This window comes from Pleurodeles waltl, chromosome 3_1 (genome assembly GCF_031143425.1).
Source record: "Pleurodeles waltl isolate 20211129_DDA chromosome 3_1, aPleWal1.hap1.20221129, whole genome shotgun sequence".
In the NCBI taxonomy this organism is placed as follows: Eukaryota; Metazoa; Chordata; class Amphibia; order Caudata; family Salamandridae; genus Pleurodeles; species Pleurodeles waltl.
This window is the reverse complement of record NC_090440.1, coordinates 409,619,812-409,644,611: the sequence shown is the minus strand read 5'-3', so window position 1 is coordinate 409,644,611 and position 24,800 is coordinate 409,619,812. Positions and strand designations below refer to the sequence as shown.

The 24,800-nt window shown below is 45.4% G+C and overlaps 1 protein-coding gene across 2 annotated transcripts in view; it reads right to left on the bottom strand.

Annotated features, from left to right (window-relative positions):
- Positions 1–24,800, bottom strand: part of FES (FES proto-oncogene, tyrosine kinase) — a 385,097-nt gene that overhangs the window by 60,670 nt on the left and 299,627 nt on the right. For both annotated transcript variants that reach the window (XM_069222643.1, XM_069222642.1), the window contains exons 17-18: positions 5,723–5,846; positions 3,308–3,465 (exon numbers count right to left, since the gene is read on the bottom strand). In XM_069222643.1, the coding sequence (XP_069078744.1) occupies positions 3,308–3,465; positions 5,723–5,846 (282 nt within the window). The remainder of the gene's footprint in view (positions 1–3,307; positions 3,466–5,722; positions 5,847–24,800) is intronic.

The window sequence follows — 24,800 nt, the reverse complement described above, 5'->3', positions numbered from 1 at the left end:
CCTGGGGCAAATTTGGTACCAACAGCTCTTTCTGCCATACGGGATTGCCACAATAAGTGGTTATGCAGGTGCAAGCTCATCCAGCACAAGCGCCCGGGCCCAGATGGTCACAAGTCATGGCACTCCTTGAGGTGGTATTTTTACTGGTGGGCCCTCTGGCATATAGGGTCATTGCAGCATGGTGGTAGGGACACAGCAAGATCTGCACAGCACTCAACGCATGGCTCAGTCTACCAAAGTCCACGCATACAGGGGTCACCAAGAACAATCCTGCACAACCTGCCCAATCGGTGCGGAGCCGATTCCTCACAACTCACAAAGGGAGTCTTTATGGTAGAGCTCCCCAATTACCCTTTCTCCCTCTTACCCTCTCATCTTCCTCACGGGACACACTGGTGTTGGCAAGCAGGCAGGTGCTCCAGAGAAGGTAGTCTTGGTTTCCCTGGGTGATGTCCCCTCACCCAGCAGAGAGACTAACAGGCCTTGGCCCCCAGTCCTAGTCATAGGCATAAGTCTTGCAGAGCTTCCCCTGCTTACACAGCTGTTCCTGCCACTTGGCAGATGACAATTTTTTGGGGACTCAAGCGCCTCTTCTTATGATCCTTTTCCAGACACCACGTGTGATTTGGGGTCTGGGTCTTTGAGGTTTTATGTTCTGGTTCTGCTTCTTTTAAAGTGGGCCCTTCTCCTTTTCTTCTTTCTTCATGAATGATGTCTGTCACAGAAGACATGTTTTGAAAGCTGATTGTCCACAACATAATTCACGGGAGTGACCGGAGTTCACAGCCACAATGATATGTGCATCAAAAGGTAAATCCCAGTCCCCCAGCCCTACTCTTTATGATTACCTTATCAGCCCCACCTCCGTTCCCAAGTTGCATCCAGGCCCCTTCCTTGTGATCTCTCACTGAATCAGAGAGAAGTTTTTGAAAGTGTAAAGGGAGTCCTTTTCCCTTTTCCTCTAGTGCCCCCCCTCACAGAAATGAAGCAATACACAAATCTGGGGAAATTCCTCTCCTCCTCATATCTGCACCAGCCAGTCCTGGGCTTCCTAAAATAGAACCCAGGGTCTTCCATTCAGTGTACCACTGCAGACATACTCACTCAGAGTACATTCGTAGCACACTTTGAGGCCAGCACTGTTACCCCTTATGCATTGTACCCTTACACGTACACATGCATTCAGTACACTGCACTCATTCTCAGTGCACTGTTCAGAACTGCAGGTTTCCTATCTTTAACTAGGGTGTGTTATTTACAAACACACACACTGCAAGCACACACTCACTAGGTCCGCACTGCACAACACTTCACCCTTCATGTATTGTACTTCACGCAAGCACACATAAACCCAGCACATGCCTTCCCTGTCCACGCACTACATAGCACTTCCTCGTTCATGTAATGCATTCCTCTCAGGCATACATGCACCCAGTACATGTACTAACCACACATGCACTGCACAGTATTGCTCCATCCTTACTCTGTACCATTCACAGGAACACATACAACCAACACCGAGTCAGTACTTCTGCACTGCGCAGCACTCCACATCTACCTGATGTTGGCCAAGGGTGAGTTAAGCACACAGCAGCAGAACTTTTAAAAAAGTGAGTGATCAGTAGGCCTCATTTCAGTGACACAGGTTAAAAATGTCCTGTTCATTACTACTGTTCACTGCACATTATGCTGACACCACTGCTCTTGTGCTGCTTAATTCTTGATGAAGTTGGTAGCCTTCTACCACTATGAGGGTAGCGCTTTGGGCGCCCTTCCCGGAGTAACAAGACCACAGTCCATGAGACAGGCCTATGGCATGACGCACATGCATGCTCACCTATGACAAAAAGGGATGCAGACAACAGTACAGTTGGGCACTCAAGGCAGAGGTACAGGTCGTTACCATACGGAGGACTTTTCTGTAGAAACAATTGTCACAACAAGAAAGTGAGTTTCTAAGTGCAGTGTATGTTTTGAGCAAATGTATGACAGTTGATGGTGCCAAGTTCCAGGGGTGACTCCAGTGTGACTAACACATATCCCACGGTTATGGAACTCAAAGGGGCTGAGGCCTCCACCATACTCGATGAGAGACTTTGTTAGCAGGTAGTTGCTCATCCAGTTAGCATTTAGTAAGTTGGCTTTTTAGTCTTCCAAGGTGTTTAGGGGTGTTGAAAGTGTTCCCTTGAGTGTACTTATGTTTAGTTCTTTGTGTTTATAGGTGCACGGTTGTTGGCGTATTCCTGTTTAGTTATGTCTGCATTTGCTTGTGTTCTTTTACTTGTTGTGGAATTAAAGGAGCTGTGTTATATCTGTAGATGGGCCAGCCCTGTCCAGGTTAGAATATAGAACGACTCTGTGTTCTGCTTGGCAGTGTTTACATCTATGAGGCAGTTGCACAGTGGTGTTGACCGAGTGGCTGCCACGAGTCCTTGATATAGGTTAAAGAAGATTTAAAACACACCACACGATGACATCTCAGTGTCTGTTTGTTGCCACTGCAGGCAGCTTCCGCCCTTGTTGGCACTTTGTGCAATTTAGTTTGTCTTTTAAAAAAATTATAATAATTTAGCGGTCCATCACATCTGCCAAGTTAGATCGGTCAGTTGAAAATGCCTGCCTGCTGCCTGCATTATAATGCACGATGTATGAGCATCGGCGAACATCGTGAAATAGGCTTTCTTTACTAGGAAACTAATTCTAAGATTGCCCACCATGCATGCACATGTGCAGATTCATGCAGCTGTAAAACAAGCATTGTTCAAAGCCAATAGCTCAGCATTTTACAGCCAAGGCCTATGGTCTTTGCCAATATTTCTTTATCAGTTTGTGTTTAATCACTATCTCTCCCACAGGCATGGGGCGGCTGTAGGCCTATGCTTGATGGTTAAGAGTTACGTAGCGTGCAAGTGTCGTACACAATCTATCATCTATAATGGTCACAAATTTGGGTGCGATGTATAAGTTAAACTAAATGAATTGTTTTTCTGGATTGTGTTGTGTGCCTGCATGGGGGTGTGACTGCTTGCCTGGAAGGGAGAAGCATGTGCGGTGTGTACTTATGCACTACCAACACGGACGCCAAAGACTCTTCTGCCTCGCCCTGCATTCTCTCTATACATTTTAGAGATATCCCACTTGCAGATGAAATGTAGACTTTGGGTAAAGGGTATAAAAGATCACAGTGGCATGTTTGAATAAATGCAAAAATGATAAATTAATAAGAAATGTTTTTTCGTTGGCTTGATCATTCTTGATTAAAGAGACAATCAGAATACCAAGATGAAACTCAAAGTTATTGGCACACCGTAATTGAGAGCCTCAGGGGCTGTCCATTTAACAGGGATCTGCTTCATGCCGCCAGTGGAGGAATATACACCATCCTCCTCCTCTCGTGACATGCCGAAATCGCTGATCTTTAACACGTTCTTTTCAGTTACCAGACAGTTCCTGGCTGCCAGATCTCTGCAAAATCAACATTTAAGGTATTTGTTAACAACGCTCTCAAATGCTTGTAAACAGGCTCAGCATAATGAACAACAGTCAACGTTTATAGACGGTAAACAAGCTACATTTATATTATTATGCATGTGACACAATGCCATGGCTTAATTTGAGCAGGTGTTCACAAGGACCCGATGCCAGTACTGTACACCCAAGACTTAATTGAGGTGCTTCCTTTCATGATAGAGCTGACTGCTCCAGTCAGAGCTAGATACAGATTTTTACTTTAAGAATGGCACAGCTGCTACAGAAAAGTGACAGTGGTGCCAGGGCCCCATAAGGTCTCTAAGTCCCAACCACACCACCACCAGCGTGCCTCTCTTTGGCTGACTGGAGCAAGTGCATTAGAGCGCACACTTTTCTCCCTGTATCACTCCCGGTGAATCAGTCAGCTATACTAGCCCTACTTGATTAGGTAACATTGATACCCCCTTCTGATAATGTTCCTGGCCGAGTCGTAAGATCAGCAACTAAGGTGAAAGCATACAAAGTCCAAGACACCGTACACAGTTGTTCTCCATATGCATACATGCCCATCAAAATACTTCATAGTGGAGTGGAAGAACTCCGAGAAATCTTAAAGCTCTTTTTTAGATTTTACCTGCAGTCAGCTTTAGTTGTCTGCTGTCAAAGACTTATTATCAACAATACAAAACATGGAGTTGGCTTTGTGTCAGCATCTTACTTATGATTTGATGGTTTTCTTGTCTCTCTGACTTACTGCTCCTGTTTGGTTTGCTTTTCTGCCTATTCTTGTTTTTGTCTCACCCAAAGAGCATTTTGATCTCGCTATGCTTGAAGTGAATGGCATGTATCCCTCTACTGCTGACTACACACACTGCATTGCAGTGCATATGAGGGACTGTTTTCTCTCCCTCTGTATCTGTACCTGTCAGATACCAGCGCCCACTAGACCTCCCAACCCCCTTACGCTTTTGGCACTGTCTGCCGCTGTATTGGCATGCAGCCATCTTAATTGTTTTTGTAACCGTTCCAAGATGGCTCCTTTGTATGACTGCATGTGCACCCCATGCAGTGGCCATCTCTGAATTACTTGTATGTTTTGAGAAAATCCTTTGAAAGATGACCACTAAGTGTGTGCATGCATCTGCCGTGGCCTTCTTTAAATGGATCTTCTGAAAGCATAAGAAAAATAATTCAAGACAGCATGGCAATTTCCTGTGTGCATGCACACTGGTCATGTAGGAGAAAAGAGGAAAGGCAAGCACTGGCAAAGTGAGGAAGAGGCTATAGGCTTAGCTATTGCTATCCATGCTGCCAAAGTCCAGAAAACAAACTATGCTAGCATAGGGCTCTCACAGTGTGCTTACAGGCTTTGCTAAACTGTCTGTGCTAAATGAGGTAGGTGCAGAGGTCGCATTTAGGGCCAGATGTATGAAGTTTTGTTTTGCGCAATTTACGATCCGTTTGGGAATCACAATTGCGAGTCCCAAAACAAAATGTACAAAAGAGTTAAGCACACTGTTAGTGATTCCCAATGGGGTAGCAAAGACCTACCTAATCAATATTCATGAGGTAGGTCCCAATTTGCGACCTCATTGGTAATAGCCACACTCACAGGGATGGTGGCCCACCATGTCTGTGACTGCTTTTTAAATAAAAAAGTTTTTTTATTTTTTATTTTTAAATGTAGCTTGTTTTTCTCAAAGGAAAACGGGATGCATTTCAGAAAGAAAAATGAAAAGTTTTATTTTCATTTTTTCAGAGTAGGCAGTGATCTGTAGCACCACTGCCTGCTCTGAAAAACTATTCTCGCAACCATTTACAAAGGGGTACCATTTCCCGTTTGCTAATGAGTTAACACCAATTTGAAATTGGTGTTAACTGCAATTGTCTTGTGACTGCATTCACAGTCGCAAAATAATCATGCATACCATTCAGATTCGGTATTTGGAAGTGACGCCCTGAATACGCCACTTCCTAATATCGAATCGCAAAACCCAAATTGTGATTCGTTAATAATCTTTGTACATCCCCAAAAAAAGTTCCAGTCACATATGTGCCAATTTGTGACTAGAAAAATACTTTGTACATGTGGCCCTTAATGGCTTGTCACATTCAGTGTTCTAATTCCCCAGATACCTTTGGTAAATGGCAGTCCATGTGCAAGAAATCATTAACATACTATACCCATAGAGCTGGTAAGCCACCCTAAACTCCAGGAAATATACTCTTGAATAACAGCAAAACTGATCACCTGTGAATGCAGTGTTTGCTTTCTAGGTATTCCATTCCTGCTGCAGCATTCTCTGTCATTTTAATCAGCTCCTTCGTCTTCGTCTGAGCCCCCTCATTACGTAAAAAAGTAAGGAAGTCTCCACCTATTAAAGAATGTTGCAAAGATGTTAAATACAGTTAACCCCTAGTTAATGTGGGTTTACAAAAGAAGTGTGTCATGATAGGACAAGTGTGTGGAATAAAACGAGTGTGACTTATTTCTATTGCAAATGTATTTGGGAGAAAAGCAGAGGGTGAACGCATCAGCTTAGTTTTATATGTCATGAAACCATCAATAGCTGTATTTCCATGCTTAAACCTAGGAAAATCTAAAGAAACTTGCCTTCTATGCAGCCCTCTAGCAAGTCAGTCAGCATATGAGGTGGCGAGCGAATGTTAAGTTGTAGAAGAAACACGTTGGTGAAAGGGAATCCATTGAACCCAAATGTAAGATTCTCAAAATCTGTGTCATTCAAGCAGCCAAAATGCAATATTACCAAAAATCTCCTAAAAAAACTGCACCAGACTTGGCATAAAATCCGGTAATCGAACTAAAAAAAGGGTACTATCTTCCACCAGTTGCCAAAATAAAATGAATAGAAAATGTATGAAAAGGAAAAGTAAAAATAGAATTAAAAATGCAACCTTCTCATACGCCAATAAAATAAGGCCTGACCATCCTAAACAAGGTGGACTAACAAAACTTTAGTCCCTGTATGACAACCCTAAAATTGCGAAACAATTCCCACCACTGCCAAAAGGCAGGAGAAGGAAACAGACCAATTGTTGACTATGCAGGAAGGGTCTTTACGTAGGTGGGTCAGAATCCATGAGTAGGAAATAGTACATTCGTTATTCGGGTTACCCCTATTTATTGCCTCAGTTTCAGCAGCTCTTGTCAGATTTCCATCATCACCTGAAATTAACTGCAGGCAGATCCCAGCACACACGTACATCAAGATTCATAAACATTGCCACGTTCTCACTGCCGCATACACCCTTCCAAGCATCAGCTCCCTCATGCAGAGAAATGTAATATGCAATTAGCAAAGCCTAGTTGTCTATCCAATGTGCAGAAAAGGTCAAACGGCATGGGGCACATTGAGTTCTGCAGCATATAGAGACACTGTGGGAGGAAGGCCATTTTAAGTGATATTCTTCCCATGACTGAGCAACCTCTGAAAATCCGCATAGTGTGTGAGCCTTGCAAGTACCATCTATATCTTAAGCACTGATTGGGCTTTTACCTCATTTATAACTTGTATCCCCACCTATCAAAAGTGTTTAATTTCCCAATCTGCCCTGAGATTTGGAAGAGCATGTCCTCCATGTCTTTGAATCTACCCAAAGCAAGGGGAAATGAGACAGAAAGCACTGGATATTTTAAATAAACCAATGTGTCTTCTATGTAGAGCGACAGAATATGCTTTGTTACTCCAATCATTTTACCCCATTGTAACACAAATGCTTGCTGTTTTAAGACTAGAGCAGTGGCGGCTGGTGTTCAAGGGCTAAGGGGCTGCGCCCCTAGCCTTTTCTGGCCTCTCTAGTGAAGCATAAATTTAATTACATGATGAAAGTAAAACATTTTCTGCACAACATTTTCGGAGTGAAAGTTGTGCAGTTTGAAAACCCCACTGCGCCTGTGTTAGTATGTGGCTGAAAGCTGCACAGTAGGGCTGACAGGGCTTGCCCACGCAAAGCCCTTACATGACGTCCCTGGCTTATCTCCTCCTCCACCAGAAGCCCTGATTGTAAACATCCTGGAGCGTTTTTTGTTCAGCCCGGGTTTCTGAAAACTTCATGTCACTCCGATTTTATTCTCCACTCTTTCCTATTTACTCAAATGGTGGGGTGTGATCAGAAGGGTCTACGTACCAGAGGTCACGTTTTATTAAAAGAATGTGGCATTGCATAAAGAAAATCCCCAGTCTGTGGCAGAGAAATGGAATAAATACAATAAATAACTACATCCAGGGCTCTCTGGGAGACAGGAGTGTGACCTGAAGACCTCAAGTCATAAATATGCCAAAGACAACCCTGCACACAAGTAAGTTGGAGCTCTATCTTTTTTACAGACAATAAGAAAATAATCTGTTCTCTCAGCTCTCCTCTCCTTTCACTGCCTCTGTAGGTGATTTCGTCTCTCAAAGGCAGTAATGGTTCCAGTAATTTATCATGGCTAGTTATTGTTTTATTTCTTCTGCAGACTAATGACGTGATATGTCATATTTTATGGCAAGACCGGAGGCTCCTATTATGCAGTAGTCTTTTCTTTATTTCTAATAGCAGCTCCAGTCAAGAAAAACTACAACTCCCATAAGGCAAACGACAAGTAGCCAATGGGAAAACAAAAGTAGTTTATAACAATAATGCACCAATCACAGCCGTATCCATGGAATAATACCCCTCTTGACTGAAGACAGCCCTCTTTTCTTGCTGCTCTTCAGTCAAGATAAGTATTATTCGTTTTTTCCGTTATTTTTGGAAGTAGCGCGTTATTAATATGCACCAGGTGTTTACATGGTAATTGTGTTCGTAGTGTTACAGCCGGCTTGTCAGCCGCATTCTTTGTTTTCCCTAGCGCGCGCGCTGTTTGTAACGGTATTCGTGACCGTTTGAGTCTCTTCGGCGCGCGAAGGCATATTTCAGCCTTCGCGCGTTGAAAAGCTCCCGCGTTACCTCAGTTCTCCCCTGGGACGCTCCGGTTGTGTGTTTATTTACACAAGCCGAGCAGCACAAGCCGATCATCTTGATTTTCGCTGGCTGAGCTCCCGGCTCGGTTTTCTCTCAACATTTAACCCCGCCCGTGGGCGGAGCCGGATACTTTTTTCTCCTCTCTTGGAGAGAGGTTAACCCTTACCTGCCTGTTGGTGAGGGGTTGCTTGCTACAGTACCATGGACAGCTCTCAGGCACAGATTTCTCATGAGGAGGAGGATGATGCTTTAAAGGAGCATTTAAATGACTTTATCCAATCTTCGGTGGATCAGGCTATGGTTGCCTCTTGGCAAAAACTTTCAAAAAATTTGGAGAATTCTGTGGTAAATATTGGTCCAAAACCATGCTGGCCCATTCTGTGGGGGGAAAGCAGAAAGCGTCAAACCTCTTTAAAAGATACAAAAGCGACGCTAATTGGAAGTGACTGTGTTTCACGCAAGGCGGAGGACGCGGTTCCTCAAGGGCCTCCTAATAAGGAGGGGTTAATTGCTAAGTCTTTAAGAAAATGCATGGTGAAAACTAAACATATATCTTCCCCTATTAAAATAACTAAAATTCTGGACACAGATGATGAGGCGAACGACCCGATTTCGGATGCGGTCAGTTCTGATGAGGACATTGGAGACTTGTGCTTCCCTCCTCCAATTAAGAAAGCCAAACATGCTTCAGGGTCCACCGTGGTTCTGGATTCAGAAGGGGTTCCTATGTTTGATCCTGGGGACATTCAGCACCCAAATTCCACAGAGTGGCTTCCCTCAGATCATGTGGCGGACTATGTCACTGCCAGACTCCGGACCCCTCTGGATAAGCAAGTTCGGGCGAAATTAAAATCAGAGTGCCCCCGCCCTGCTTTGTCCTCTAAAATAGCAGCGACACCAGCTATTGACTCTTCACTCCTGACGTTCTTTACCAGGTACGGCAAAGACCCCCGTAAAGGGGTAGATAAAGCATGGTCCACGTGCCAAGATAAGCTTTTGGACATTGTGGGTCCCTTGACCCGCATATTCGATATAGCGGAATCAGCTCGCTTGGATCAGGTGGCCATTGATCCTGAAGAACTCTCTTTATGGGCGCAGCGTGCGGTATGCCTGTTGGGGAATGCTAATTCCTCCATTACTCACGAAAGGAGGAAAGGTCTCCTACTCAAGTTGGATCCAAAGTTGGTTAATTTAGCTGGGTCAGATCCGGGTGTAAAAGCGGAAGGTTTGTTGTTTGGTGATTCTTTCATCAGAGAGCTAAGCAAATACGTGACTACCTTTTCCTCGTTGGACAAGGCGCAACAATCATTAAAAAAGGTGTTTGCTTCTCGGATTTTCTCCAGGGCCGGTAGAGGTAGGAACCGCTTTACCGGCCGAACCTACGCTAATCAAGGTTCCCGCGGTCCCTATCAGAGCACCTATCAAGAGTACAGGCCCCAATTCTATCCCCAAAGAAGCAGGGGCTTCAGGGCCAAGGGAGGCCGTAATTCCAGAGGCACTTCACAACTCGGTAAGTCCGACTTCCTTTACTCCTGTGGGGGAGGTCGCATTGCGCAATGTCTGTCAAAATGGGAGGATCTTACAAAAGATCCTTGGGTTTTAAACACTGTACAAGGTTATGTTATAGAACTCTTTTCAGAACCTTTTCAAGAGATTTTTCCTCCTCCTCTTCAATTTTCAAACCAAATGTCAAATTTAATTTCGTTAGAGGTCCAGTCTCTTCTGCAAAAACAGGCTATTACTCCTTGTTCACTAGACTCTTCAGGTTTCCTCAGTTCTGTTTTCCTAGTCCAGAAAAAGAACAAAAAAATGCGTCCAGTTATCAATTTGAAGCAGTTCAATCAATTTGTTCTTTATCGACATTTCAAGATGGAGACCATTCTCCATCTCAGAGATACTCTTCTTCTAGGAGATTGGCTGGTAAGGTTGGACCTTCGGGATGCTTATCTTTCGGTTCCCATTCATCCCGCCTCGCAGAAGTTTCTCCAATTCCACTGGGCAGGTCAGTACTTTCGTTTCACCTCTCTTCCATTCGGCCTCTCCTCCGCCCCTTGGTGCTTCACGAAACTAATGAAGCCAGTGGCGGCTTTTCTCAGAGCGCGTGGCATCCGCCTAGTGATTTACTTAGACGACATTTTAATCATGAGTCAGAGTCGCACCTTGCTACTGTCTCAGGTTCGTCTTGCTTGCACTCTGTTGGAGGATCTGGGTTTTATTGTAAATTACGAAAAATCTTCCTTAGATCCGGTTCAACAGATCGAGTTTCTAGGTTTTCTAGTGGATTCGGTATCGGCTACTCTCCTTCTCCCGTCATCGAAGATCAAATCCATAAAGTCCGAGATTCTTACGATTCTTCGCAGTTCTTTCATATCCCTCAGATCTCTAGCAAGGATTGTAGGTCGGCTTTCCTCCTCAATTCAAGCGATTTTTCCGGGCCCCCTGCATTATCGGGCGTTACAAAGGTTAAAGATTCGCCATATCCAAAAAGGTCTCGCTTATTCAGATATTATAGCTCTAGACCAAGATTCACGTGCAGAACTCCAGTGGTGGATAGACCATTTAGACGCATGGAACGGCAGGACTATCTTCGCATCAGCCCCAGATCTTGTATTAGAGTCAGATGCAAGTCTGTCGGGTTGGGGAGCCCGGTGTGGTGCAATCTCGACTGGAGGTTCATGGTCTCTAGAGGAGTCAAAATTGCACATAAATTGTTTAGAGATGCTTGCAGGCTCCTTTGCAATCAGGAGCCTTGCAAGAGACAGGATTTCTTGTTCAGTTCTGCTCAGAATGGACAACATTTCGGCGGTGCGATACATCAATCGGCTCGGAGGCACAAAATCCAAACCTTTAGCGGAATTAGCGAAAGGGTTTTGAGAGTTCTGTCTTCAAAACAAAATCTCTGTTCAAGCCGAGTATCTTCCGGGCAACCTCAATCTGGTAGCGGACTGGTACTCCCGTTTCTTTCGGGATTCCAGCGACTGGATGCTCAACCTGCAGGTGTTCAACGCCCTACTTCACAAGTGGGGACCCTTCCATATAGATCTCTTTGCTTCACGGCTAAACGCTCAACTTCCACGATTTTTCAGTTGGCTTCCAGACCCTCTAGCTCTAGCCTTCGATGCGTTTACTCAGGATTGGTCGTCTTCCCTCAATTACGCTTTTCCTCCTTTTATCTTGATTCCCAGAGTTCTGGCACAAGTCAGACGTCAACGAGCATCTCTGGTCCTTATAGTACCTTATTGGCACTCCCAGGTGTGGTTTCCTTCCCTCCTGGAACTGTCATTCGAATCCCCGATTCTGATACCCTCCTTTCCAGACCTTTTGACCAATCATCAAGGCCTTCGTCACAGTCTAGTCCTACAAGAGTCCCTGATCTTGTCGGCGTGGAAAATTTCGGGGAATCCCGATCTAACATTTCAATTTCGGCGGAAGCTGCAGCCTTCATTGACCGGGCTACAGCTTCTGGGACAAAGAAGGCTTATAGATCAGCTTGGTCTCTCTGGTGTAGCTGGTGTGTGGGAAGACAGGTTGATCCCATTACAGCGGATGTGTCTCTGATGGTCAACTTTCTAGCGTCGGAAGCCAGTAAAGGTAAGTCCTTCCGTACTATTAATTTGTATAGGTCTGCGATTTCTTCGGCTCATGTTTATTTTCAAGGAAAACCTATTGGGGAACATCCATTGGTTTGTCGTCTTTTAAAGGGAGTAAAATTTTCTAATCCGCCAAAACCTAAATACAGTTCTTTATGGGATGTCAATGCAGTGCTAAAATTGTTTGTTTCTTGGCCTGACAATTCTTTGTTATCTTTAAAACAGTTGTCATCTAAGCTGGCTATGCTTTTATGTTTGGTTTCTTTCAAACGGTTATCTGATGTTAGAGCTCTTGAAGTTACCGCTCGTTATTTTACCCCCTCCGGGGTCCTGTTTAATGTGGCAAGGCGTACCAAAACTAACCTCTCTTCAGTTTTTTATCCCTTTTTTCCAGATCATCCCAAACTCTGTGTGGGTCAATGTTTGAAAGTTTATGAACAACGGACAGCCGATCTGAAAAGCTCCTCTTCTACCCAATTATTAATCTCTTTTAGGAAACCTTACAACCCTGTTTCCTCACCTACGTTGGCCCGTTGGGTTCGGGGGATTATGTCTTTGGCTGGTATAGATACTTCTGCCTTTGGAGCACATTCAGCGAGAGGAGCCATGGCGTCCAAAGCTTTTTGGGCCGGTTCTCGTTTAGAGGATATTCTCAGGTCGGCTGACTGGTCTAATGATAATGTATTCAAAGTATTTTATTGTAAACCAATTCAGCATGCCTCTTTAAATGTGATTGAATCGCTTTAAAATTGCATAATAGGAGCCTCCGGTCTTGCCATAAAATGTAGATTTTCCTAGTAATTTATGAAGGAAAGTCTTAATTTTATTAAAGACACGGAGGCGAGTATTATCCCGCCGCTACAAATGCTAACTCTGTGATTTTGTTACCCTCCCTTTTAGCTTCTACTTCAACACAGCAAACCTCTTCATAGAAATCGTTTGTGTACGGCGACCCCTCCAGTGTTTCCTTTCAGGGATTGTCAAGAGACGGGTCATCAAAACCTGCCGGTCTTCCTTCAGAGACTTTTATTCTATCTACAAGAAGTTTTCTCACTCTGTTTGGCGTTCTGTATTTGTTGTGTTATTATTCCTTTGTTTACTTCTCATTGAGTTTCGCACAAGAAAAGAGGGCTGTCTTCAGTCAAGAGGGGTATTTTTCCATGGATACGGCGGTGATTGGTGCATTATTGTTATAAACTACTTTTGTTTTCCCATTGGCTACTTGTCGTTTGCCTTATGGGAGTTGTAGTTTTTCTTGACTGGAGCTGCTATTAGAAATAAAGAAAAGACTACTGCATAATACTCGCCTCCGTGTCTTTAATAAAATTAAGACTTTCCTTCATAAATTACTAGGAAAATCTACATTAAACATGTAATCTGCAGCTCAAATAAACGTGTACCTTTTATCATTGAAACTGCTGGATACTGGATGGGTGAGGCAATGTGTGTTTGTTTGAATGTGTTTGCAGGGCTTGACAGAGTGGCTGAGAAAATGTGGGTGTCTGTGTATAAGAGTTGTGTGAATGGCAGTGGATGACAATGTGGATGAGTAAATGGGTAGGTGACCAAAGGCAGTGGGTGAGTAGGTGAATGGAAATACGTGGGCAGTGAGGCTCTCTCACAAGGGCAATTCCGTCTTGTATTTGTGCCCCACCACTGCTTTCAGTCACCAGCCATCACTGGACCAGAGACTCTATGGGCAGTGCAAGCAACAAAGGAGAAAAGACATAAGGGGCAGCTTTGCTGTGTTCCTTGTCCAAATGTCCAGCTATCTGACAGGTATATTATCAGCATAATGTATAGAAGACACGTTGTATATTTAATTCTACTACAGCATATTCTTCTTTTCAGGCCAGTAGTGTGTGCATAGCATGTATTAATATTCTGATGCTGTGCATTGCACTCTTGCCCACAATACAGGGGACTGGTTTTCATGAAAGAGAGAGCATATCACTGCTATTATTATCCGGGTTGCTAAGGCCTTAGTAAGCAGCTTCACATCTGTATTCAACATTGACGGGGGCAAAATAATGATAGCTGTTTCAAGTCTTTGCCTCCTTTTTGTGATCAGCGCTTCACTTAAGGAAGGAGGGAGGCAGTTTTCCCACCTCACATGCTTTATGGATGACTCTTAAAAATGTGCCTAGTTTTAAGTCGGGTATTAATTCGAATAGATCGGCAGGTTTACCATTAGACCCTAGGGTTTTGTTCTTTTGCATCCTAAAGAATTCTTCTTAATTGTGTGGTCAGTAGAGCTTCCAAACTGTTTTGTTGTTCATACATAGTCTTGATAGTTTTATTTAGTTTAAGTATTCTAGAACTTCTTCTTTGGATTTTATGTTGGTCTTTGTATAGCCCTTCGTCAGGTTTTCATTAATTGCTTCTTTATTCCCTCCTTAGTGACAATTTCTGAGCCCCCTTCCTGGCGTAGTGTTAGTATATGTGTGTTGGGTTTATCTTTTTTCAATAGCCTTGCCCTATGTAGTCTCTATCTGTATTGGGTAAGAGTATATTTGTCTAGTTATGTCTATGAGACCTCAATTGTATCCTACTGACTTATCCAGGAGCTGGCAGGTCCGCAAGGCGGACCAGATGGGGGCTCGCACATACCACATCCCTTGGTTGGGGATAGAAGCCTGGGGGAGTGGGGGTGGGAAACCGGCAACAATGGTGCGCCCGGATTGGCAGTCGACCTTTGAACTGGCCAATCTGGGTGCACCAAATAGGCTAAAAGGGGGGCCGCAGCAGCCACTTCACAGCAAGCACCGGGGGCATTGTCCCCGTTGGATCTTTCGTCGCCATGGGAGCAGGAATTGAGGACTTCGGATATGCCGGACACCAAAACTCCAGCAACAGTTGCCCGACCAACACAGGAACATGAGGAGGTCTGCTCCAACCCAAGCTTCGCGGCAGGGTATTGGCTGCGCGGCCTCATTGACGGTCGCACAAGAAGTCAATCAGGAGAACACACAGAGCCAGTGTGAGTCCGCACAGGGGCAGGAGAGTGGCTCCGGCTGCCACTAGCGTCACATCGTTCTGTTGGGCCCCGTGTGTGGGCCCCCAGGGGTTCCTGTGAATCGGAGGATCCGTGGGGTGGCACAAACGGGTGATAAGGACTTCTGCCATTGGCGCTTTCAGTAGTTCAGTTCGTTGAGCGGAGGACTGTAGTGGAGGATTTGACATCTTAATTTGAAATTTCACAGCAACAATTTCGGCAAATTGCGTATTTTGAAAGAATTTGGCCCTGCTACGGTGGCCTGGAGGGGGTTGAAATCCAGCCTCTCATTCTAAAGGATTAAAGGTTCAGCAGCCCCCGGTGCATTTTCATTCTATGGGAAGCTTCAAAAGTTAACATTTATAGGTCGGATTATAAAAAAACTAATCAAGCATTGGGCATACACAGACCTGGGCAACACCAGTGGTCTAGTGGTTAAAGGGTCTTACACAACAGGTTGAGATCACAGGCTAGTGGTCAGTTGTCTTACCTCCCTATTCCACTGGGACCCGAGGAACAATGAACATGGATCATGAGATGAGCTGCAAGAGCAGAGGTAGGGAAAGGAAGCGCTCTGCTTGTTTTAGGTATGGCATGGAGTCCACACCACCTCCAATAGAGCAAATAGTAACCACAAACAATGCTGGGCCTCAGCTGGATGCAGATTTAGAGAAGCTCTTGGCAAAAGCAGAGGAGTTACTTGCCCAGCAGAGAAAGGAGCAAGAGAACAAGCCTGACGTTAAGAGCACAGCTGAAGGGGAGGAAGCAGCATTAGGCAGGGTCACCAATATAAGGCCAGGCACCTCGCTCAAAAGCCCCGGGGAAGGGGTGCGTGTAGCCAGAATGGCGGCGCCATCGACGATCATAGGGGCCCAGGGACAGGGCACCAGGAGAAGCATCTCCACAGTGCGGAGAAAAGTCAGTAAAGCAACTAAAGACGTGGAGAAGGGCATCACGAGTCACCTGGTTGCACAGGATGATGAGACCTGGTCTGAGGCCACGGATCAGGACAGCGGCGGTGAGCACAAAGAGGGGCTCGGAGTCAGCACAGCAGCAACCTCTGGGACCAGCCACGGACAAACACGGCACATGACAGTGAGACACAAGCACAGTGCGAGGGACAGGGACCACAAAGTGGGAGGACAACCAATGGTAGCATTACCAACTTTGGGAACAGGTCGGTGGTCAATGCGACACATTGCGACCTACTAGTCCTTCCAACCCAGAGCAGCAACACCAAGGGCATCCATAGTTTGGGGTTGCGGGCACCTGGGCACAGCATCCCCACTTGCCCCCATTTGTATCCAACCCTTGGTGGGCGTGGCCAAGCCTGGGGACATCCATCCCACCAGGCTACTTGGCATTTGCCAGGCCTAACCCGGCCTCCTGGCAATCTCCAGTAGTGGGCAGGAGCACAAACGAACAGGACATCATTGGGGACTACACAAAAAGGGCGGGAGAGAGAGACAGCCAAGGACACCAGTGATAAAACGCAGCCTTTGGGTAGAGTGGAGACAGACTATGCCAAAATAGGAGAATAGGAAGGGGTAAAAAACAAACTTCCAGAAGGGGTGGCAGGAGCGAAGGGGCAAGCTACAGAGAACACCAGTACAACAGAAGGAGGGCCAGATCCCACAAAGGCATGGACAGGAAGTGGGGCACATAAAGGAAGAATAGGCAAGCCAGCTAATGAGTACATTAGGCCATCGCCATGTGATCTCCCCCATTATGGTAAAAGAGACAGACCTCGCTACCCCTATTATGCTCGTAGTGAAAGAAATAATTTGTCGTATGGAATTTATTGACATCTTTCCTTGCTTGAGGTGCGGCAGGCGGGCTTGGATCTGACCGCACAAAATAAAAAGATGAAGAAAAAAGAGACAGGCGCAGGTCAAGGGTGGAAAGGTCCATAGAAATCTGTCTCAAGGCATTTCGCACTTTAGCTAGTGTATTCATTGAAAATTTTCCAGAAAGCGCAGCAGCATTGTTCTTACACGAACAGAGAGTCCACATGGCTTGGCTGCATTATGATAAAGGTTTCAGGGAGAAGATGCAGATCTGGCCAGTTATTGAGTGGGACCAACAGGATGTAGAAGGATTCACTAACCACATGGTAGGCACCAGGGAAGGCATGAGAAGTACGACAGAGAGGAGTGCAAGTGGGGACCGTCCGGCAAAATCAGGCACAGCTGTAGCAACTGTGGCAGGGACCCACACAGCAATCAATTAAAAAAAATTAAAAGGACCCTTCGAGGGGAAGGACAGTGATAATACAAAGTGAAGAACAGGAAAGCCAGTGTGAGACCCAAATCAGCACCATTCCTCTTCCCACTCGTATTACATTGAGTCAACTAGTATACATCTTGGGTAGGTATCCTAGGGAGAACAAAAGGTAGCTACTGACTGAAGGTTTCATGTATGGCTTCACCATTCCCTACAAAGGTCCCCTGAAATTTAGTCAGTGGTATAATTTAAAGTCAATGAGGGACAATCAGACAATTGCCAGGCAAAAAATAGCAAAGAACCTTGCACTACGCAGGGTGGCGGTCCCCTATTCCCAACAACCAATGAACAACCACATTCATAGTATGCCCGCTGGGGGTGGTTCCCAAAAAGAAAGAGGGCAAATTCAGACAAGTTAGTGAATGACGGCCTGTGAACTTGACAACTGCTCCGTATCCTAAGCAAGCATAGATGATATGTTAGACTGCACCAGAGTAGCAGAGAAAGGGACCTTGTTGGCAAAAACAGACATAGAATCTGCTTTTCGACTATTGCCGGTACATCCGGATAGTTATCACCTGCTGGGCTTCCAGTTGGATAGGGTATTCTACTAGGACCAATGTATGCCAATGGGGTAAACCATCTTCTGCGCGCATTTCAAAACTTTTAGCACATTCTTGGAATGAGCATTGAGCGAGTATTGTAAGAAATGCTGGGTCACTCACTACCTAAATGATTTGTTGGTTATTGGGTCCTAGGACACTTCTTCAAGGCTTCCAAGCACTTGCAGAGGAGCACCTGGGGGTGCAATTAGCTGAAGAAAAAACGAGGGCCCAACATGACTGTCATTTCTAGGGATAGAGCTCAACACTATAGAGGGGGTATTGAGATTGCAGCAAACTAAGGTCTTTTAGCTGAAGCAATTTATAGGAGGCTTGCTATTAAAAAAGAAGGCAACACTGGGTGAGCTGTAGCAGCTCATCGGTTGACTCAACATTGCAGACAGGGTGATACCGGCAGGGAGACCATTCACAAGGTGAGAATCACACAATGGTTCAGGGAGGACCTAAGGCAGTGGCTCAACTTCCTAGCCAACTTCAATGGCACAGTCATAAGGAGGGACCCATGAGTATCAGCAGAGCAGTTGGAGCTACTCACTGATGCAGCTTGGGGGAAGAATTCTGAGCAGTCTTGGGCATGGCATGGGCCCTTGCCCGCTGGCCAGCATCCTGGTTGCAGAGCAGGATAACCAAAAACAAAACACTCATGGAACTCTTTCTCATTGTGGTGGCTTTTTCCATATGGGCTGACAGGCTCACCAATAAGCAGAATATGTTATGGTTAGATAATCATTGGGTGGTTCAGGCCTTGAATTTGGGAACTGCATGAAGCCTGGCAGTGGTACGCCTACTAAGACAACTGGTGGAATTTCAACTTAAGAACACAGCAGTAATGTCTAGGCACATCCCACGATGCAAAAACATGGGGGCATTGTTTCAAGTAGCTGGCACTACACACGGACCCTGTCATGGCCTTGAGACCCGAGATGCTTTACGAACTGGTCAATCTGACCTAACAATTCTACTAGACAATGCCTTGGCCAACAAAAAGGCAACGGGCTATCGTAAGTGTTAGGAGGTCTTTCTAGGGGGTCACCGGTGTGTCCGGGTGGGGGACAGTCGTGGAAAAGGATGTACAGAGATTCACTGACTGGGTATTTAAAGAAGGCAGACCTAGCACATGGGCACAGGTACACCTGACCGTGGTGTCCTATTATACGAAGTTGGCCTAAGAGATAGACCCAACCAAATCATTTTACTGCAAGGTGGCCATGAAGGGATGGGGTCGACTAAGGCCTAGGCAACGGGACCAGCACAGGCCTTTGGATTTTGAAACACTTTTAGAAGTGTTGGCACTACTAACAACAATCTGCAGCTCCGGTCACAAACTCATCATGTTTAGGGCAGGCTTTGCACTGGCTTTTTTTGGAGCCTAATGTATAAGCGAGATTGTTTTCCCTTCCAAAACTGACCTCAGGAACAGGTGCCTGCAGGGGGGGCAGGGGGAGAAGGTGGGGAGGGGGGATGATCTTTACCTGGAGAGCAGTTACATGATACCCCATATGTGCCGGTCCAAGATAGACCAGGTAGGGATGGGAAAATACTCTAGGCTGGATTGCATAGAGGATGTCACGTGTTGCCCAGTGTGTTGCATGAGGGCTTATGTGTTGCCGGGGCTTCCAAAGGGGGTGCCCCTGTTCTGACACAAAGACTGGTCCTTCACCAGCCGATTGCAGTTTATAGATGTTCTCAAGATGGCCCTGGCCAAGGTGGGACTCAGATAGATTTGGGTCGCATTCCTTCCAAATTGGCGCCGCCACAATGGCAGAGACAAAAGGGCTAAGGGGAGATCACATTAAAAAAGATAGGGCAATGGTATTTGGATGCATACAAGCGCTACTTCAGGCCCAAAGGCCCTTACGTTGAATTGTTTCTACAGCAGCAGGCTAAGCCAACAACAAGCGCAAGGTCTGACTAGATGGCCATTCTTAAATCATGAGAGTGCAACAGTGGGCAATGGCATGTAAGGACTACGGAGGGATCTGGTTCAAGAACACAACTGTGTCCTGGGTAGGAAGGCCAGGCATGAAGTGCGCTTGACATCTCCCTGACATTCAGCGTGCCCTGCGATGGGTAGAAAAGCTGGATGCTGTGGTGATTCACCTGGGGGGCAATGACCTAGTCAGAAGGGCCACCATAGCAGCATTGGTGTCCGGCCTGTCGGCAATATCACAGCTGTTGCGCCCTGCTGACAATTTGTGGTCAGAAATCATACCAAAGGCAAATTAGATGGGGGCACACAACCATGGAGCACTCGAGACGAAAGTTACACATATCCATGTCAAAAATTTGCAGGGCAAACATTGGGGTTTTGTATGGCACAATTCTATCAGCCTCAAAACACCAGGCTATTAAGGGGCGGATGGAGTTCCCCTGTCAGGGGTGGAGCATGGACATGGTCTTGCTAAATATATCAGGGGCCTAGAACTATATGGTTTTCTATAGCTCATAAAGGGGGAGCAGCCTGCAATCAGGAAACTACAGGGCAGTGGAGTGGATATAAACACGATTGCGTCCAAGAGAAGGGGGGATTGGGAGGGATAAAGGTCCAGTGTATATCCTCCAATGTAAGCTAAATAATAACGTGATACACTGTTCCTAAGAAAGACCAGGGGACTATAGGATGATTGCTCTAGAGTCTCATAACTCAGGAGCATGAGTCCTCACACACCCAAATGGGTGTCATGCTTCATCATCGGACAAGCTCCTCGTCAGACTGGCGCTGCAATGTCTGACGGGCACCACCCAATGGGGGGCTCTTTGCCGGAGATCTTCTTGATGATGCCGCTCTCGCCCTCAGATAGATAAAGGGGAAAGACACCGCGGAGGGTTTAGAAAAAGAAAGAATCTAAAATTGGCTCTGAACCCTGACTCGTTTTGACTTTATTCTATTAATGTTGGGTAGAGGCCAAGATTAAAAAACTCAACAAAAGAGTGAAACAGAGGTAATGCTCAACCACTCTCTAACTGTATATGTCATGGTGGTGGGTCAAGAAACTACAGGACCCTATCTCTGTATTGGGTCGACATGTTTCGTGTCTTAGTGGTCCATATGGATCCAGTGACGCTTCCTCAGAACCTAGTATGAATCAAACTCCTCCAACTATGAGCTGAATTAGCTAATTATAAATCAGAACTGACAGTCAAGACAGTAGATAACGTCAGTCACTTACAATCATTCATTGTAGCCATAGGTTCAGTTCCTATTCGTCGCCCTGGAAAATATCAATATATTAATTGAAGTATTCATGAGAGCTGAGTGAGTGCAAAACTGTGTGGCAAACGGTGATAGTGTGATAATAACATATTCATGCCAGAAAGAAGTGAGACAATGTATATATGCTTACCCTCCCATTTAGAGTAGGGGCATCCTGGGATCACGCGGACCTACAACCAGATGTGTATACCAAACTACTTGTTGCAAAGGAAACAATAAAACATGGGGGTAAATCACATTGATTATAATAAGAACAATGTACATACCCCCATAGCAGTAATGAGTAAGTCACAACATAATATCCCATATAGATATTCCCGTGAATATCATGTTAAACATAACAAATTGTTTGCAAATGGCATTATAATCGGGATAATACCTCTTGATGTCCCGTTATCAATCTCTATTCAACACTTAAGAGACGCAGCAGCGTATAAAAATGCTTATGGTTATACAGGTAAAAGAAGGAACAGTACATGACTCAATGCACCACTGTGTAAGGCAAGGTTGTCACATTATGCAACACAAAACACAGTTAGGGAGCCAGCGTACTCTAATAATAGAGAGCCCGGACAGATAACAGACACAAAACAAACTAAGCTGACTAACGAGCGTACTGCTTCTGACACTCGATAAGGGTTAAATAAACAACACACTCACACGTAGTGAGGGCTACATTTGTTCGAAGGTACCTAGTTGTAAGTGGACAAACTTACCCTCGTCGCGCTCCCGGAGATGACTGGGAGACGTGACGAGGGTAAGAGACACTCGAGAATGGATAGTAGTCAACACACTCACACGTAGCGTCGGTTACACTTACTTGAAGGTATCTGGTTGTGGGTGGAAAGACCTACCCTCGTCGCGCTCCCGAAGGTGACTGGGAGACGCGGTGGGGGCCGAATATGAGCCCGTGCTCAATTGGAAAATTGGACGCCGGTGCGCGCGGTGCTGGGAGACGCGGACGCGTCCCCGGTGGCGCGACCGGTCGTAAAAAAGAAAGAAGGACTAAGGTTAGTCCTGCAATTAGAAGCCGAAAATGGCGGCCATTATTGAAGGGAGGGTAACCCAGGCGATAATATATGGGTGGTTGGTAGTACAGGGCTCTTACCTCACACAATTTAATTCAGGGGAGAAATGTTAATGAAGTCTGGAGTCACGTGTGTGAACTACTACTCATCTAAATATTAACGCAATGTGTGTGTGGATCTCAAAAAGGTAGTCACTCGATATATTAATCAAGGGTGTGTAATGGACTAAGTATCACTCTAGTGTGCGGAGATAACACATCCTGAGGTAATAAGTGTGGACTAATCCTAGTCTTGTCAGAGAAATTATTTTTATTCTTCCTGTCACATGGTCATAAGAAGTATCATATCTCTCATGTGCCCCTGGTAATAAATGAAGTCAGGAAATCAGCGAGAGAAGTTCGTCCAAGGGATATCATCATTTAATCCCTTCCGATGCGTCCCCAATTTATACACCCAACGCTGTTCTAGTTCAAAAAGGGATTCGGTGCTTTTCTTGGGGCATGTTTGTAATACAACCCACCACATGTCATCTGGGCTGTGTTGTACATCGATGAAATGGATACTAAGTTTCGTCGAAGTTCGTCCACAGCGGATGTTGCTGCGGTGTTCGTTGATTCTAGTTCTGATTGCTCTGGTGGTCATCCCTATATATTGTAAACCACAGGGACAAGTGATCAGATAGACACAAAACTTAGTGTTACAGTTAGTATGTTTAAGCAGTTGCCAGTTGCCTATTGGTGCTAAATCAAGACTGTCTAATCGTTTTGTTAGTGCACAAACGTTGCAGTTACCACACGGGTGGTGTCCAGTTACTGGAGGTAAGTCCCATAATGTCCCTTGTCTTTTGGATGATGCCTGTGGTTTGGGTCGCGTATGGATCAATATATCTTTAAGATTAGTCGTCCTTTTAAACGCAAACAGTGGTTTTGGGATGTTCTCACCACCACTACACAGGATATTCCATCTCTTATTGACAATTTTCTTAATAGTGTTGGACAATGGTGTGAAGGTGGTGACACAAGTTAATTTATTCACTGGACACCTGGGGGCCGTATGGAGTAGTGATTCTCTGTTACTATATTTGGCTCGTTTGTAGGCGATATTAACCACATTGGTAGGATAGTGGCGGTCACCTAATTCTAGAGCAATCATCCTATAGTCCCCTGGTCTTTCTTAGGAACAGTGTATCACGTTATTATTTAGCTTACATTGGAGGATATACATTGGACCTTTATCCCTCCCAATCCCCCCTTCTCTTGGACGTATTTAGTACAGCAGTTTTGCTGTGGGATTATTCTTGAGTCTCTTGTAGACCCCCCTAATGATGGATAATTTCCAAGGGTTAAGCTTTGACGATGATATCATTTCAGCAATTTTACAGACCCCTTCCATTTTGGTAAATGAGGGTGCTGGACCTTCGGGCCCCACGAAAGCAGAGTGGGATAAACTGTCCTCACTGAAGCGAGACTTGATTAAAACAGTACTTCATGGGACAATCATGACTGAGTACCTGAGAGCCAATATAGCCCCTAATGGGCTAATTGTATCTAATATGCCACGGATCTTCCTACAAGACTTGGTCTTTAGGAAGGATTGGGCACAAATAGCCTGGAAGTGCACCCGCGATTGGTTGGTACTTATTATCAATACCTCCAGGCGACTAGCAGAATCCATGGCTGTACAGATCTCCTTTATGGAGAACACACTCAAGACCACAGTATCCATCACAGCGTTTAAGAGCCGGTTAGCGGAAATCAATGCCGATTTGAATGAGTCTAAAGAATTCTTGACCCAGCAGAAAATCACAAAATTACAGAAAGACATCGGCAAGTTTTGTCGTGAAAAGGTCTATCCCTATACCAAGGAAGACTATTCTGTTGACACTCAATCCATCTCGTCGGATGAATCTACTTCGTCTCTTAGAAGACCTCGTAAATTCAGCCATAGCTCTTCATCCGACGGGTGGAGCACGGACGACGAGAGATCTCAACCTTATTTCCAATACCCTCAATATCATCCCGGACCGCCAATGGCTTGGCAACAACCCTTCCCCCTTTATCAACCCCGCCATATGTTACCTTACATGCCTTTTTTAGGCCAAGGCAGGGGCAGGGGAAGAGGCAGAAGACGAGGAAGAGGAAGGAGAGTACATTGGGCCCAGGAGGAACCCCAGATGGTCACTCGCAGCCAGGGAAAAGTGCAACAACCCAGGACTTAGTTGTCAACTTATCCGACAGACCCCTCTCTCCTGAGGAAACCAGGGTGTTAAATAGAGGTTTGGGGTTTGTTCCAACCCCCAAAGAAGACTTTTTCCGCCTTCAATGTGAAATGGCACAATTCTTCAGGAAAATTAGGCTTCAGTCTTTTTTTAAAGACCAGCCTACTGATGGTGCCCCTGTTGATTCGGGCCTTAGAAAACCATCCCAATTTACCCCCCCCCACTACTGCAATACCCTGTGAGATCTTGGCATTTGAAAAGGCGGTCGATACCGACCTCAACAGATTACGACCTAAGCATCATTTCTGCAACTTATCCAAAGACGAGAATGACGCTCTGAAGAGGCTGGCAGCTGATAGTAGTATTACCATCAAACCAGCAGATAAAGGCGGAGCGATAGTTATATTGAGTTCATCTGACTACAGACATGAATGTCTTCGTCTTCTTAGTGACTCTACTTACTATACACA